At 41.0% G+C, this 16,401-nt stretch overlaps 1 protein-coding gene across 1 annotated transcript; it reads left to right on the forward strand.

Annotated features, from left to right (window-relative positions):
* Positions 1 to 274: 274 nt before the first annotated feature.
* Positions 275 to 14,724, forward strand: GOT1L1 (glutamic-oxaloacetic transaminase 1 like 1; the record flags this gene model as incomplete). The annotated part of the gene is made up of 8 exons (XM_081960712.1): positions 275 to 386; positions 3,903 to 4,055; positions 6,346 to 6,458; positions 7,727 to 7,819; positions 8,965 to 9,115; positions 11,793 to 11,958; positions 12,321 to 12,463; positions 14,507 to 14,724. 8 exons carry the CDS (start codon positions 275 to 277, stop codon positions 14,722 to 14,724), a joined length of 1,149 nt encoding a protein of 382 aa, XP_081816838.1.
* Between the last annotated feature and the right edge of the window lie 1,677 nt (positions 14,725 to 16,401).

Here is a 16,401-nt window from a genome sequence, read left to right on the forward strand (position 1 = left end):
GTGATATATGTGGAATTAGGAGTGGACACATGGTCTCTGCCAGTCAACCAGATGAGCAAATATATGTTCATTTTTGCAGGATAGCATGACTGATAACCATCTGATGCATTATCTTTTACGTAGTTCAGAATGTTGAAGGGCAAATATGTTTGGTTTCCCAGGAAACAGTTGCCTTAGAAACTCTGCAAGCTGTACTAGAACTTGGTAGACCAGGTTTCCAACAGAACAAGAGTCTGTCTGAAAAATCGTTTTTTGTCTTAGCTAAAACTCTGCTATGACAACTCTTTCTGTCTTCTTGGATGTTCCCTTGGCCACGGCAGTAGACTTTCCCTTAGATGTCTACAGGGAAGATCCCTCACCCCAAAAAGTGTGCCTTGGCCATGCAGGTAAACCAATTCTTTCTCAGATACGAAGAGCCCCGTTCATACGGAATATCAATTTTGAAAGAAATCTCTATTGACAAACATGTATATGCTGCCCTATTAGATACCACAGTAACTAAGGTTTGTGGTTTAGTGTACTGTCCATATCTGAAGCAGCTCTATTTTGGTTCTCTGGTGATTGGGAGAACAGGAGATCGTAATTCTGCCTTAGGCACAAAGCCAGCGGAGTGACCTTGGAACAATCATTTTATCTTAGGAAGAAGAAGGCAAAGACAAACTACCTCCAAAAGTCAAAGTAATTGCCAAGGCTCAACGTTGATTCACATTTACTAGGATTTATAATCCACAACAAACTTTGATGATAAGATCGAGTTTCTTTAAACCATGTTGTGGACATTTCTTCAAAGAGCCTGAGAGCAGGACATAATGGGTGGGAAATTATTAGACCTTTGACGAGATCCAACCTAGAATTAAGGAGAAATTTCCTGACTCTGAGAACAATCGGGGTGGCTTGCCTAAAGAAGTTGTGGTTGCTTCATTACTGGACGTTTTCAAGAAGAGATTGGATAACCATTTGTTCCAATTAGTATAAGGTGTTCTGCTCGACAGAGGGTTGGACCAGAATATCTCCATGTTTCCTTCCAACCCGTGTTATTTTATGTTCTATGTTCTATTTCACTTTTTTTTAAAAAATCTCTAAACGGTTACAGTTGTTTCCCTGGGGAATCTTGTGAGAATGGCAGTCTTTCAGAATCGCAATGAGTAGCCGATGAATGTTTAGTCTTTAGGATAGAACAGGAGGCATGAAGATATGGGGACAATGTTGAACTGTAGTCCCTGCAACATACATCATCAAATGCAACGAAGAAAATCACATAAAACCAACACAGAGTAAAATGAAAAATATGAAGCGCTAACAGAAATAGCAAAATGAGAGACCATAATGTAGGTATGAGATAGATGTCTGTAGGAAGGTCATTCAATGGAAAAGGCCCATTTGGTGATCACATGAGATTAGTATATATTTTTTATTTTGAACATTATGGTCAATATCTAAATTTAAATTTTAAAAAAATTCTCCATGAAAAGGAGGTCCCCTTTTGTGTTAAAAGTCCAGGGTCTATATAAACTAGGGAAGAACCTTTATCCTATGCTGTGTAGCTACAAATAGTCCTCACTATCTGTAGCTACCATCCAATGTTACAGCCGTCTTTAATTTATGATCCAGATTCAAAGTTCTAACTGCCATCTCCCCCAATATGGTCACATGGTTGCATTGTGGGTGCTTGGCAACTAGTCTGAATTTATGGCCTTTTTCAGCATCCTGTTACTACATAACCACAATATATTTCTTTTGCTGGAAACTGGTGTTTAAACTGGTGCAAAAAGGGTTCCAAAATCAGCCACGGTCACCTGCTTACAACTCGAATTCTGAACTCAATTACGGTTCTAAGCTGCAATAGCTCAGTGGTTAGAGTGCAGTACTACAGGTTACTTCTGCTGACTGCCATCTGCCTGCAACTTGGCAGTTTGAATCTCACCGGGCTCAAGGTTGACTCAGCCTTCTGTCCCTCCGAGGTGGGTAAAATGAGGACCCAGATTGTTGGGGGCAATGGGCTGACTCTGTAAACCGCTTAGGGAGGGCTGTAAAAGCACGGCGAAGCAGTATAAGTGCTATTGCCAAATCAAGGACTGCCTGTGTTCAGAGAATGGTTAGGTGGATTCAATCCGCTTTCCCTTCAGCTTTCAGAGAGATACAGATGTTAATGTATCATATGCAGGGGTTTTGCATGACTTGAAGAGGAGAGATTTCTCTATTTTTACACAGCGTACTTCCTGTAATGGCATTTCCACTTAATGACCATCAGGCGACATCACACTACCATTTTCATCCTTGTTATGAATCTTCAGGGGCAGGGAGACAGATGTTATTCTATGGCAGACATATCAAACACAAGCCCATGGGCCAGATCTGCCCCCCAATGTGGCTAAATCTAGCCCATGGGGCTGCCCTGGAGATAGCGAGGGTCTAGCCCCTGCCACCTTGGCCCCATCCCAACATGGCCTGTTCGGGTGCTCGCTCTGGGTGAAAGGGAAGTACGGAAAACAGTTGGCAAGCAGGGCAAGACTGTCACTGGGGACGGCAGGCCCTGCACGCTTCTCTAGTGGACTAGGCTTTGGCAGTCACCCTAGTCTCGCCTTCCTCCACTGGGGACCTCCAGATCCTCCTTCCAGCTTTGTCTGGCCCCTCACAGAGACACAGAAAGACACTGCTGCATGTGGAAACATTGAGGAGAAAGTTTGCAGGAAGCAGTTTCCTTTGAGTCCAACTTCTGCCTTGACAGATCACTGGAGAGGAGGAGCGGGTGCAGGGGGTGGAGAGGGAGTTGCACAGTGGTGAGTTCTTACCAGTTTGGACAGGTTCAGCCGAACCGGTAGTATCTTGGCAGCCTGGGTTGCTGGAACAGGCAGCGACCCAGGACTGCCATGCCACCGAACCGGTTCTCCCGGCGGCGCCATAGACACCGCCATCTTGTTTTTTGCTTCTGCTCATGTGCAGAGCAATTTTAGTTGTACTGCGCATGTGCGCGTGACACACCTCTGAGCAAACTGGCAGTAGCAGCTGCCGGAACCCACCACTGGAGTCGCGTGAGGGAAGTCTGCCCCCACCAGCCAGCATTGTTATCACACATGACTGGAAATGGCAATTCCCTTTTGAGCCTTCCTCGTGCAGGAACAGGGACCGCTGCCCCGCTGCCTCCTCCTCTCGCTCTCCAGAGATCTGTCAGGGCAGAAGTTGGACTCGGAGGAACTGCTTCCTGCAAATGTTCTCCTCCACGCTTCCACACGCAGCAGCATTGTCCTCTGCTTCCTGCTTTACTGGGAAGGGACACTGAACAGGGAAATTTCAACGATGTCTGGGATTATGGGAAGAATGTCTTCTTTGGCGTGCTGTGCATACACACGTGCATATGCACGCCCTCCCCCCCCACCCCACTCCATTCTTGGAGACTTTTATCCACATCTGGGCTTACAAACTGCCAATCATACATAGGCTTGGAGAGAAGACCCTCTCCCCAAGGAGTCCCCAAACTTGGAATGAGGTGTGTGTGTGTGTGTGTGTGTGTGTGTGTGTGTGTGTGTGTGCTACCAGCAGTTTGGGGAGGTGAGGAGCTTGTGGGGCATCGAATTGTCCCCATGACGAGTTAGATGGTGCAACTTATTCCATTCCATCCCAGCTGTCCAAAGTCAGCCACACCTAGCGAGCGGCTTCGAGCCAGCCATGCCCACCCAGCCATGCCCACCTAGTCACAGTCACCTGGTTACTGGCCCATTTGAGGGCAACCATAATGCTGATGCAGTCCTCGATGAAATTGAGCTTGGCAGCCTCGTTCTATGAAGTTCAAAAGGCTCAGGCAGTGATGCTTATAATGAAAGTAACGGCACGTTGACTGCCACTGTTTTCATCCCTGAAGCATTGGTAGTTATGTCTCAGGCCAGCTCTGTTGCTTTTCCCAGGATGCCACACTGATAATGTTGATGAGACCTGGATCCCACCAGTTGTGCAAAAGATTCTGTTGAAAATCCCTGAAGATCCCACCTTGGATCATGAATACATCAGAGAACTGGGCATCGTGGAGTTCACCAAAACAGCCATGGAACTGGTTATTGGCAAGAACAATCAGGCTTTTTTAGACAACAGGGTATGGGGATATTTATATGCCTAGGAGACAGAGATATGGAAGGAACAAATATATATTTTTCCTTATTGATTACCTTCAAAAGCTTGTTTGGAGTCCCTGTTGGAAATAATGGCGCTTTTTCTTTTTAATTATGACAGCTTATTTTGTTGCCATGGCATGAGAGGAATGAATGTTTAAGGCCATTAGCAGCTTGCATATAATCATGAAAAAATTAAACAGCTCTCTGCCCTGCATAGTTGCTCTTGTCAAAGAAAACTGTGATTTGGCCCAAATGTGAGAACCCTTCCTCCAATGAAAGGAAGAAGAGATGCTTCAATCTTGCAGTCATCGACACTAACCCAATACTTATTGGTCCAGAATCAATTTTTAGGTTGCCTGTTGAAAGAGGGTAGCTAAATTCTTCTTCTGTCTTTCATACTTTCTGCCTGCATTCATCTTTGGTTCGAAGCAGTGGTCTATTTAACAATGGCTTATTAAACAAATCATCATTAGTTGAGTTTGCATAATATACTTTCTGGGGAATTTTGGGACCTGAAGCTCATGCATCTTGAAATTGTTGAGGTTGAAAAACACTGGCTATGAAAATTAATTTTTTGAAACGTTGAGCTGACATTTCTACATGATTAGTTAATAAAAAAAATATTTCTTGATTTTCTCTAAACAGGCAGGTGGTATTCACACGATCGGAGGGACAGGTGCTATGTGGATTGGAGCTGAATTTTTGCACCGTTGGTACCGACCCTACAATTCAACTCCAGCAATTATCTATATTGGTGAACCACAACTGGGTAGCTAATATATCTTTTTTCATCCCTATGGTTTGGCCTAGTCCTACAATTGAAACTTAAAGCCATTGGAAATATTGCTGGGAAGGAAAATCAGACACAACAAGAACAAATCAAGAAGTTGGAAGGTTATGTGGTTACTTTCATCTCCCATCTAGAGCTCAGAATATAGCAGAAACCACTTTAAGCATCTGATTAATGATGTATCTGTGTAGATCTACATATGAATGAGACTTGGATTGATCAGGAGGGCTTCAAAAGACAACTCTAATAACAATAAAATGTTTCCTGTAGTGATGTAGTAATTAAATCATGCATGCACTGATTTAGTGTTTTAGGACATTGAGATTGAGAACACACCTGTCACCTGTCCCTAGCCTGGGAAACAAAACAAACCATATCCAATTTCATGAACAACAAAATAACAAAGCTACTATCCACCCTTGATTCATTTAGTGAAATGTTTTCATCTTTCCTATGAAGTAGATCTCAATAGACTTAAATGGAGCTACCTGATTACTTTTAATTGAATATTGGATTTTAGACCTCTGAAGATAAATCATACACTCAATCACTGAATTATGAGTCACATCTCATAATTTATTATCAGCACATTGTTCTGCCCAAATTAAAAGTAATACAATACAATACAATACAATACAATACAATACAATACAATACAATACAATACAATACAATACAATAGCAGAGTTGGAAGGGACCTTGGAGGTCTTCTAGTTCAACCCCCTGCCTAGGCAGGAAACTCTATACCATTTCAGACAAATAGCTATCCAACATCTTCTTAAAGACTTCCAGTTTTGGGGCATTCACAACTGCTGGAGGCAAGCTGTTCCACTGATTAATTGTTCTAACTGTCAGGAAGTTTCTCCTCACTTCTAAGTTGCTTCTCTCCTTCAATAGTTTCCACCCATTGCTTCTTGTTCTACCCTCAGGTGCTTTGGAGAATAGTTTGACTCCCTCTTCTTTTTGGCAACCCCTGAGATATTGGAAGACTGCAATCATGTCTCCCCTAGTCCTTCTTTTCATTAAACTAGACATACCCAGTTCCTGCAACCGTTCTTCATATGTTTTATCCTCCAGTCCCCTAATCATCTTTGTTGCTCTTCTCTGCACTCTTTCTAGAGTCTCCACATCTTTTTTACATCGTGGTGACCAAAACTGAATGCAGTATTCCAAGTGTGGCCTTACCAAGGCATTATAAAGTGGTATTAACACTTCACGTGATCTTGATTCTATCCCTCTGTTGATGCAGCCTAGAACTGTGTTGGCTTTTTTGGCAGCTGCTGCACACTGCTGGCTCATATTTAAATGGTTGTCCACCAGGACTCCAAGATCCCTTTCACAGTTACTACTATTGAGCAAGGTACCACCTATACTGTACCTGTGCATTTCGTTTTCGTTGCCTAATAATGTGGCACAAAATGGTCTCATGGGTATCCCTATATTTTTCAGACACTCTTGGTTGCATATTCCAAGTTGCTGGCTTTGCAGACATTCGTTCTTACCGTTACTGGGATCCCATCAAGCTGTTGGTTGACGTAGAGTTGTTTGTGACAGAACTGCAGGTACCAGAAAGCAACAATTTCTATGCTTAGTTAGAGCAACATCCCTATAAACATCTGGGGTAGTGGTTAGAGCATTGGGCTCAGGGGCATTGTGACATGTGCAAAGGATCAGGACTATATGTTAAGTTGCCGTTAAGATTTATTGCTCGCAAGAATCTAGTCAATTATCATTCAGCACTAAGTGGGCAGGAGATAAGAGTCAAGTGAAGATGGGTTGGATTTAGGCCATTTGTGAGAACTAACTCTAATTGACTCTAGGCTGATGACCCGCTGAATTCAGCCCCCAGGCTCTGAGTGTTCTTCTCCTCTACAAAAAGAAGAAGAAGAAAACAATGACTTTCAAAGCATAGTCATGGTTTTAGGAATGTGGGAAGTTGACCTATATCACATTACATTATTTGACAATTTCCCCAGTTCAGCTGATAAGAGCAAAAAAGATTAACTACTTCTCCATCTTCCAACACTTTAATAGGATAGGCATGGATATGAATTTAGGAGACCTTTCAGAAGAAAAAATGAATATATCCCCTATCACGGATCTATAATTTTGCCCCATGCTCTTACGCATCATGAAGGCAGATACCTGTGTATCAGTGGTGGGTTTCAAATTTTTTTTAGAACCTGTAGGTCTGGCCTGCTTTGTGGGAGTGGTTTGCTGGCCATGCGACTCCGTGGGAGTGGCTTGCCAGCCATGTGACTGGGTGGGAGTGGCTTGGCAGTCATGTGATTGGGTGGGCGTGACCAACTTGTAAAATGTGATGAAACTCACTTAACAACACTCTGGCTTAGCAACCAAAATGTTGGCTCAGAAACTTTGGCATTGAAGTGTGCAAGTCTTAAAGCTGTCAAGTTAAAAGACCCTTGCACCCTTAACCCTTTAGAAAAAAAACCCAGGGGTGTTCAAACTTGACAGCTTTAAGACTTGTGGACTTCAACTCCCAGAATTCCTCCTCTCGTTCTTCATCTTGATGATGTGCGGACCGGTGGGGGGGAGGGAGCTGGAACCGGTTCTAAACGGCACTGTAGATTTGTGCAACCTCTTCTATAGAAGATGTGAGAACTGGCAGGAACCCACCCCTGCTTTGTATACTGTTTCTAGCATCTTAGAATCATCTGTGCTGTTTCCAAAACTGTTAGTAATTACAGTAAATAACCCATTGGTAGGTCTATCTCTTTTTGCCCCCAGTTGTGTCTTTTAAGCCTTCTGCCCTACTCCCCAAATCCTTGCCCATCAAAAGTGATAGCTATTGTATTGAATGTCCTTGCAGAATGCCCCAGAAGGCTCCATTATATGCCTGCATGCTCCTGAAGAAATTGGCTTGAAGCCCTCTGAATGGAGAAGAGTTGCATCAATGATGAAGGCAAGTGAGGACATCGGGAGAAGGATGACCAGAGATGTCACAACATGTAGAGAGAGAGACTACATTATATCTTGCAAAAGTGATGCATCCATCTAGAACCCTTCTCTTGACCCACAATGAGTTAGCTTAGGCTGAACTGCAAGATCTCTGAAGTTTAAGAACCCTTCCAATTTAATTCCTCCTACATATTCTGAAAGTAAAAAGGTGTGTGGCATGGCAAAAGCAATGATTCTTTTCTATGACCAGCCTTCAAATTATAATTGAATTATTTCCATAGAAAATATGAATGCACTGAACCTGAGTCAGAACAATAGATACTACAGGTAGTCATCAACTGATGACCACAATGGAGCCTGCCCACTAGGGTCCTAATTAGTCATGAAAGAGAACTCTGTGGTCGCTAAGTGATCATCATATACATTAAGTTAAACCATCGTTTGCTATGGGATATTTTTTGCCGAAAACCAGAAGGAAACATTAGTTTTCAGCACATTTATTATAAACCATGATGACATGACCACAGGATGCTGTAAATGGCCATAAGTACAGGCTAGTTGCTGACTGCCCAAAATGTAGTCACATGTCCATATGGATGTGTCGCCAGCAGAATTTCAGACCTGGGTCATGAGTGCTTTTTGGATGGTTCACCCTAATTTCAAACGATCTCTACACAATGGCTCATAAGTTGAAAACTACCTATCTGCAAAACATCTTTCTCTCATTTCCAATGATTGAGATATTCTAGAACAAAGTGACTGGGTTTATTTTCCTTTGAATGGAGACGGTTAAGTTGCCTCTGTGTCAATTCTCAGGCATTATTCCTGCATTGTTTTTAGACAATGCCCATCCAAAATTACTAGCCTGCAAGACTTGACATACACACTGGGGATTGTCAAAATGAATGTTAGATGTACCTTTTTCCTTCTGACAGCCCACATAATTTTTGTACTTGATATAAAGGCTATAATCTCGTCTGTCTTGCTTGCAAAAGTTCCATAGTCTCTGTGAAGAGCAATTTCTAAGCTAAACATAAGGTGACATTGATGCCAAATTGTACTATTACATGCATTCACCATAACAAACGAACTATATTTATAAGAAGACATCTGCTGTCTTTCCCTTCTTTTTTTCCATTGTTTCCCCAGAGGAGGCACCTTTTCCCCTTTTTTGATGTCTCAGCTCAAGGATTGGCTTCAGGAGACCTGGACAGAGATGCCTGGGCAGTACGTCTCTTTGTAAACAAAGGTTTTGAGCTGTTATGTGCTCAGTCCTTTTCTAAAAACTTTGGCTTATATGGTAAGCGTTTGCATTCTCAATCCTCTTTGCCACACATCTGGGAACTGGGACCACCTAAATGTCATTTGTGAATCTCTGCACAAATTGGAAGTACGTGTGCCTTAAAACATGGCTTTGCTGTTGGCTTTGGAGCAATATGCCAACTTGTAAACAGCACAGAAAATGCTGTAAAACACTTTGGGGTGGTATTGAAACCTAAATGATACTGCCATTGTTATATCACCTGCACCAACTATCTTTTCTTGACTACATGAAGAAGTTGGATGCCCTTTTGTTTCTTTCCATTAGAAGATTCCTAGTTTTGATTCTAGAAATGGTATATACCCATGAAGCAGCCAGTCATAATTTGTGTTCTCTTCTTTGAAATAGTAACCATCTGCAAATCCATCATTATGTACCTCGGTGCATAGGTATTTGCAACCCAGATAGGGAGGATTGTTTTCTCAGTGGCTAAACATGTTTACCAGGCAAACATTTGGATTGCATTTCCAAGTTTGTTCCCAACAGTGCACAGATATCCAGTTGCACTGGTTTTCATCAAGATTACCTGCAAAGCCATTTCTGTATTTGCTATCAACTCTCTACATTTTCTGCATGAGTGCAGAAAATTTTCTGCATGACACATTTGTCATTATCATCCACTTTAATCAGAACTTGTACAATCTCAAAGGCTCACTTTTACAGATCCTGATAGATCTCAAAATTACTACCTGACTAACAATAGTTCTCCAAAATTTCAAGAAGAGTCATCAAGTTATCATCATCTGCTCTCTTTCACTTAAGGAAATATAAAGATTGAATTTGAGGGCATGAAGATTGAAAACAGAGGTCTGCATATAAGATATGATCTTTTCTGTCAAAGTAGCAATGGAAATAATTGAACATCAATGCATAATTAATCTAAGTTCATATGCATTCTAGTTCTTAAAACAAATGCTCTCCAAAAAGATATCAAACAACATGTATGCCCAAACACTAGGGGTCTCTGAATACAAGAAAAAGAAAATTATGTTCTTGAATTTTCAAGACTGAAAAGTTCACCTTAGAGTTTATCTATTCCCTTTTGGACAATAATTACAGGCTTTCCTTTGATACATTGATGCTCAGTGACTATGTTATTTATGGTTTGGATAGTTTTATCCAAAGATAAAGACAAGACTGTGAGCTATGGATGCCATTCTAATGTGTCATATATTGAGCTCTGCAAAATTGCTTTGTGATGCCAAACAACTCATGTTACTTAATAGATTTGGAAAGCTTGTGGGCATGTCACAAACTCAAGTGTCAATGGCTCAGTTCTTAGACCAGAAATTATTGATTTTTTTAAAAAAAATAGGACTTGTGCATCACTCCTAGTACTTCACCAATCTGGGTATAGGGTGGCTTCAGCATATTCAAAGCATTGTTTTCAAAGAGCTATTTGAATCCATGTCTTTTTGGACATTACCCAATTCTTATATCACTATATCAATTTTCCCCTCAGTGGGCAACATAGCAAATGAAAAGGGCTGAACAATAATAAAGCCTTCTTTATTCACATTAAACTATTTTTTTTAATCTTCCAAGCTATTTGGCTCAATTCCTCCTTGTAACAGGAAAACAGAGGAGCTGTCCATCATAAAAAGAATGAGTCCTAAGCAAAAAGGCTGAAGTAGGGAGGAAGCTGTCCAGCGAAAGAATCCAACAAGGACTTAGATGCAAAGAGAGGTAGCCACAGCAACAGCCAGGCAGCAATTAAATAATTTGAAGCTGTTCTTGTTGTCACATCATTTCCTGGAGATCAGGCAATCCTTGATTTGGAGCACATATTCTTGCTCCTCTCCCTTAAACAGGTTCAACTTCTGTTGTGTTAAGGATAAAAATGCATGCCTATCAAAAAGCATTGGAGGAAAGGAGGAACATAGAATAATAGAGTTGGAAGGGACCTTAGAGGTCTTCTAGTCCAACCACCTGCTTGAGCAGGAGACCCTATACCATTTCAATCAAATGCTTGTCCAGTCTCTTTCTGAAAGTCCACAGCTTCTGCAGAAGGTCTTACAACTAGAAGTTCATCTGTCATCCCTAGTATCAGTAGGTCTCATGAAGTCACCTTGCTAGACACTGAGTCATCCTACCTATCTGTCTAATTTCAAGGATGAAAGTGGTCTAGCCTATCCAACATTAAATCCATCAATGTTGGGTGGCTAGACCACTTTCATCCTTGAAATTAGACAGATCCTAGACTAATTCAAAAAATCTTTCTTGAACATCAGTTCACATCTCTGGCAAGAGTAATCCAACTCTGCTTTTCCTGGCGTTTGTGAGGTGAGGAAGAAAGAAGAGAAAACAGTTCTCCTCCTGATGTGGATTCTGTTTCTGATTGGGACAATATATTACCCTCAAAGAAAGATAAACTCCTCTCCAAGGCCCCATCCCTAAAATGAAGTTCATGGGGAACTCTTCTTTTAGTAATCGGTGAACTCTACAGAGAGTGGATCAGAATCACGTCTGTATTATAATATCTGTATTAGTATAATTTCTGTATAATTTCTGTATTTGATGAAATGGCAAGAACCCTAATATTAAGAGGTTTAGGGGAGGAAGGAATATTTAGAGACAGCTAGTTTCAAAGAAATACTGACTCAACTACAATACACTAAATACTGCAGTGTTGTATCTTCTTGGCTCTATCATGCAGATGAACGAGTGGGGAACCTCATTGTGGTGACAACAGACAATCAAACCCTGATCCGAATCTACTCACAGTTGGCTCAGCTAATAGCCGTGACATGGTTTGGACCCACCAGCTTAGGGGCACGGGTGATCACAATGGTACTGACCAGTCCTGATCATTTCTATGAATGGTAAGAAGGAAGGCATGTAACCAGACAATCTGAATTTATATTAGCCATGAGATCTGCTCTCTGTATTACCACCTTGGGACTGTGATGATCCATCTGCTATAGTAAAGTATCCAAGAATATACTTTAAGTTGTAAACTATTTGTTCGGTAGGAGGGTAGACAAAGAAAAAAGGCAATAAAGTCATCTTTCAGATGGAGGTTCTGTCCTCTTTTTTTTTTTTGGCAAGAACAGACTCTTCCCAGCTTTGTTATGTTAACTAATTGCTGTAATAAGAGATAAAACTTTTGATCCGTTCCAAATAGACATGATTGGTTTGCAAACCATGGGTTTCTTTTGTTTTTTCTGAACTCCAACCTTCTTAGGAAACAAAGTCTTCAGACACTAGTAAAGAGGATTATGTTGATTAGGGAAAAGTTGAAAGAGAAGTTGCGGATTCTGGGAACACCAGGTTCCTGGGAGCATCTTACAAGGCAGTTGGGAGTCTACAGCTTTATTGGATTGAATTGTAAGTATTCAATAAATAGTTGTTGACAAACCCAGGATAGATCTTCCTAACCACTGATTGACAAAACATTAACTGCTATATGGCTTCTTTTTTCATTTCTGCATCAGAAGTATATCGAAACTATGCAACTCCTTCATGATAAACTCAGTAGGAGTTAGTGATAGGAGAGCTGCCCTTGGGAGACATTGGGTAAGTTTGGGCCACTCCCTATTTCTCGGTCCAAACTATAAATATCTTCCGTGGAGTTTTGGAAAATCAATGTTGATCCAATAAAAACCTTGGATTCTGTACTGATCATTGATTCAATCCTTCAGTTCAAGGACTGATGATAATTTGAAATTTTTGATTCTGAACAATTTGATCTGAAAAAAAAATCAGCTATTGCACATTTGCAACATCCCTTCCAAATTGTCAGATTGATTTGAAAAGAGATACCATGCAGTTTCGTGCGACTTTTCAGTTTGATTAACAAGGTTGATCCGATCTGAGAATCCTATCAGCTCAACTTTGACTCATATTTCTAAACTGAAGCTCTGCGTCAAAAATTAATAACATTTATTTTTTTAATAACATTTATTAACCAGGTATCAAAAAAAATCAAAAGGTTTTTTTTAGAAGCAAATAGAGTTCCACATATTTCCATGTGGTTAAGGTGTAATTACTCTCAGTTAATTAGCTCTACGATGGTTGGTTGCATCCAGAGAGTGATGGGGAAAGACAAATAATCCAAGGACCCTCTAAGTAAATGTATGCATTTAATTTATTCATATTACATTTTGGCTACAAAAATTAAATGACCATTGGAGGTTCCCATACCTATTGTCTGAAGACATGGTTTCTGCTTCAGGTTTCAGGTTTCTGCTGCCCAAATCTGGCAATGCCGATATTGATCCAGGAATGGGCAACCTTTGAATAGCCAGGAATGGGTTGAATGCAGAAAGCAAAATCCACAGAGGGCAGACGAATCATGCAAAAGACTGAGCTATGAATGTAGCTCTGTTCTGAAGGCAATCCTCTTTTATTGCTTTCATTGCTATTTTGGAATACAAATGGAAGTCTTTCTATAAAGTATGTTATACCCATTGTAGGTTTTTATTAGTTTTCTTGTGTTTTCCCCCTCTGAATTTTGGAAATGTCTGGCTGATTTTGGTAGCTGTCTGGAGAGGGCTTGGGATGTGGGCTGAAGAGTTGCCCCCGGAGATCAAAATGCCTTTCCTCCTCCATTAAAGGGAGGTTTCCTAGCTGTCCCAAAGGTGCTTTTTTTCAAAAGGCAATTGGACTTCCTTGTTTTTCTTTGAAGACATTTCACTTCTCATCCAAGAGGCTTCGTCAGCTCTGACTGGATGGTGGAGAATGGAAGGATTTATATTCCTTGGAGATAGCTGGTCATTTGCATTCTTTTTAGAGAGTCATTGAGGCCACTTGGATAAGTCTATGATAAGGGACAGGATTCAGCAGTCCATCTGCATTTAAAAGACAATGGCCATTCTTCTGAAGACAGCAAAGTCCACATTTTGGACAGAGAGGGCTGTTGGGTGAAAGAGGCCATCAATGTCAAAATTGAACAGCCCTCTCTCAACAGACGGGGAGGGATACAGCATTATCTATCTCCAGTCTACAACACTGTCCTTTCAGCAGTTCCAAGAAGGTTCCACATCCATTTGTACCACTCCGGCATAGATGAATCTCCAAGTGGCCTCAATGTCTCTCTCTCAATGACTGGCTGTCTGCAAGGACTATAAACCCTTCCATTTCCCACCATCCAGAGCTGAAGAAGCTTCTTGGATGAGAAGCAGAATGTCTTCAAAAAAAAAAAAAAACCCAAGAAAGTCGAGTTGCCTTTTGAAAAAAGCACCTTTGGGACAATCATGGCTGGATGACTGAGAATCTCCATGGATAGGTTTCCTAGATGTTTGCCAGTCTTCTGGCATAAAATTCACAGAAATTCATACAAACCAGCTGGACATATTGTTCCTATTTAAGCTAAAATGTTCTTGTTAGCTGAAGATCCATCAAAGTAAAGCATTTCTTTTTCTTTGCCAGCCTCCCAAGTGGAGTTCCTAGAGAAGCACAAGCATATCTACCTTCTTTCCAATGGGCAGATGAACATTTGCAGCATAAACTCCAGGAATTTGGAGTATGTAGCCCAAAGCATCCACGAAGCCATCTTGGTCACCACCTGTCAAAATCCCAACCAGCTCTGCATAATGGATGACCAAGAACCTGAGAAGAGTTCTATAGATTTATCAGATTCTCCTTAAATTAAGAGTGATCTCTAGTAAAACTGTATTTTAGAAATACTTGATCTGGTCAATGTATGTTTGTTTCTCAAAACTGTTCATAATCATGATCTCCAGTTTCTAGATGTTGAATCTATGTATTCAGTAATCATTAAAATGACCTCTGGCATGAATCTTTGTGAAGTAGAGAGCTCCTTTGGAAAGACATCAACACTTACTTTTCCTGGCATATAACTGCTGTATACTCTTTGTCTGAGAAACTGCTTTCTTCTCAGGCTCATATATATGGAGTAAATGCTCTCTGACTGTACTTCTGGTAGGACAGAGTTAGCTAGGTGCTAGACTTTGTCTCACTCTACACTATGTGTCCTGTAAATCAATCTCCTTTCAGTTATAGGTAGAAAACCTACTGCACTAATCACTGCTTAGGACAGATACCTTTTCCCAAAAATACTAATACATACACAACAGGGGTGGGTTCCTGCCAGTTCTATAGAAGAGGTTCCACAAATCTACAGTGCCGTTTAGAACCGGTTCCAGCTCCCTCCCCCCGCCCGTCCGCACATCATCAAGATGAAGAGCGAGAGGAGGAATTCTGGGAGTTGAAGTCCACAAATCTTAAAGCTGTCAAGTTTGAACACCCCTGGGTTTTTTTTTCCTAAAGGGTTAGGGGTGCAAGGGTCTTGTAACTTGACAGCTTTAAGCCTTGCATGCTTCAAATGTCAGAGTTCCTGAGCCAACATTTTGGTTGCTAAGCAAGAGCGTTATTAAGTGAGTTTCACCACATTTTACAAGTTTGCCACGCCTGCCTGGTCACATGATTGTCCTACTCAGTCACATGGCTGGCAAGCCACTCCTACAAAGCAGGCCACACCTACATAAGAGGTTCTAAAAAAATTTGAAACCCACAACTGATACACAACCTCCAACACAAAGAAGGGCAGAATCTGGAATTGAGTAATCTGGTTACAGTCACTTAAAATATATCCACCTTCTTCTAAAGGTTGGTTGAAAGAAGTTTCCATTGGAATTCAGATTGCCCCCATAAGCTTTCTGTCAGATATAGTACGATATGTGTATACGAGAGAGAGAGTGGGTTTAGATTAGAGCAGCATTCTCCAATCTGGTGCTTTCCAGATATTTGGGGATTGCAATCCCCCAAAATATCTGAAACAGGCCTCAGTTTCCAGCTGGGATTTCTTGTCCCTTAGACTGATTTGGAGTTGTGATTGGTTTGTGTTGTGATTTGGTTTGTGTTTTTTGTTCTTGTTTTTAGGACTTCTTTGAATCTGTTGGTGATGTGTGCTAGGATGGGTTAACTCACTGGTTTCTATGGTAACTACACTGGGTTGTCTCTGATGCAGACACCCAGAAGGTTAATCAACAAAAGAGAAACAAACAGCAGAGGACTGGAATTCACTAAAGCAGGAAGCATGAGATGTCCAAGGAACCACTCATGAAAGCGATGGCAATAAATGAGAAGTATTAAAGGTTCAACTGAAAAAAGAAAAATATACATGTTTTAACAATCACGTATGGATTAATAGCTAGTTAGATAGTTTATTTTTAGTTTTTCAAGGAAAAGAACTGACAAACCTTTATGGAACAAATTAGATGTGTTGTTCTAAGGAACATCCTTTCCTACGCAGAGAGTACAGAACATTCTCAGGAGAGTAAAGCAATATGCATATTTTGCCA

This window comes from Natrix helvetica (genome assembly GCF_964273705.1).
Source record: "Natrix helvetica genome assembly, chromosome: 8".
NCBI classification, from domain to species: domain Eukaryota; kingdom Metazoa; phylum Chordata; class Lepidosauria; order Squamata; family Natricidae; genus Natrix; species Natrix helvetica.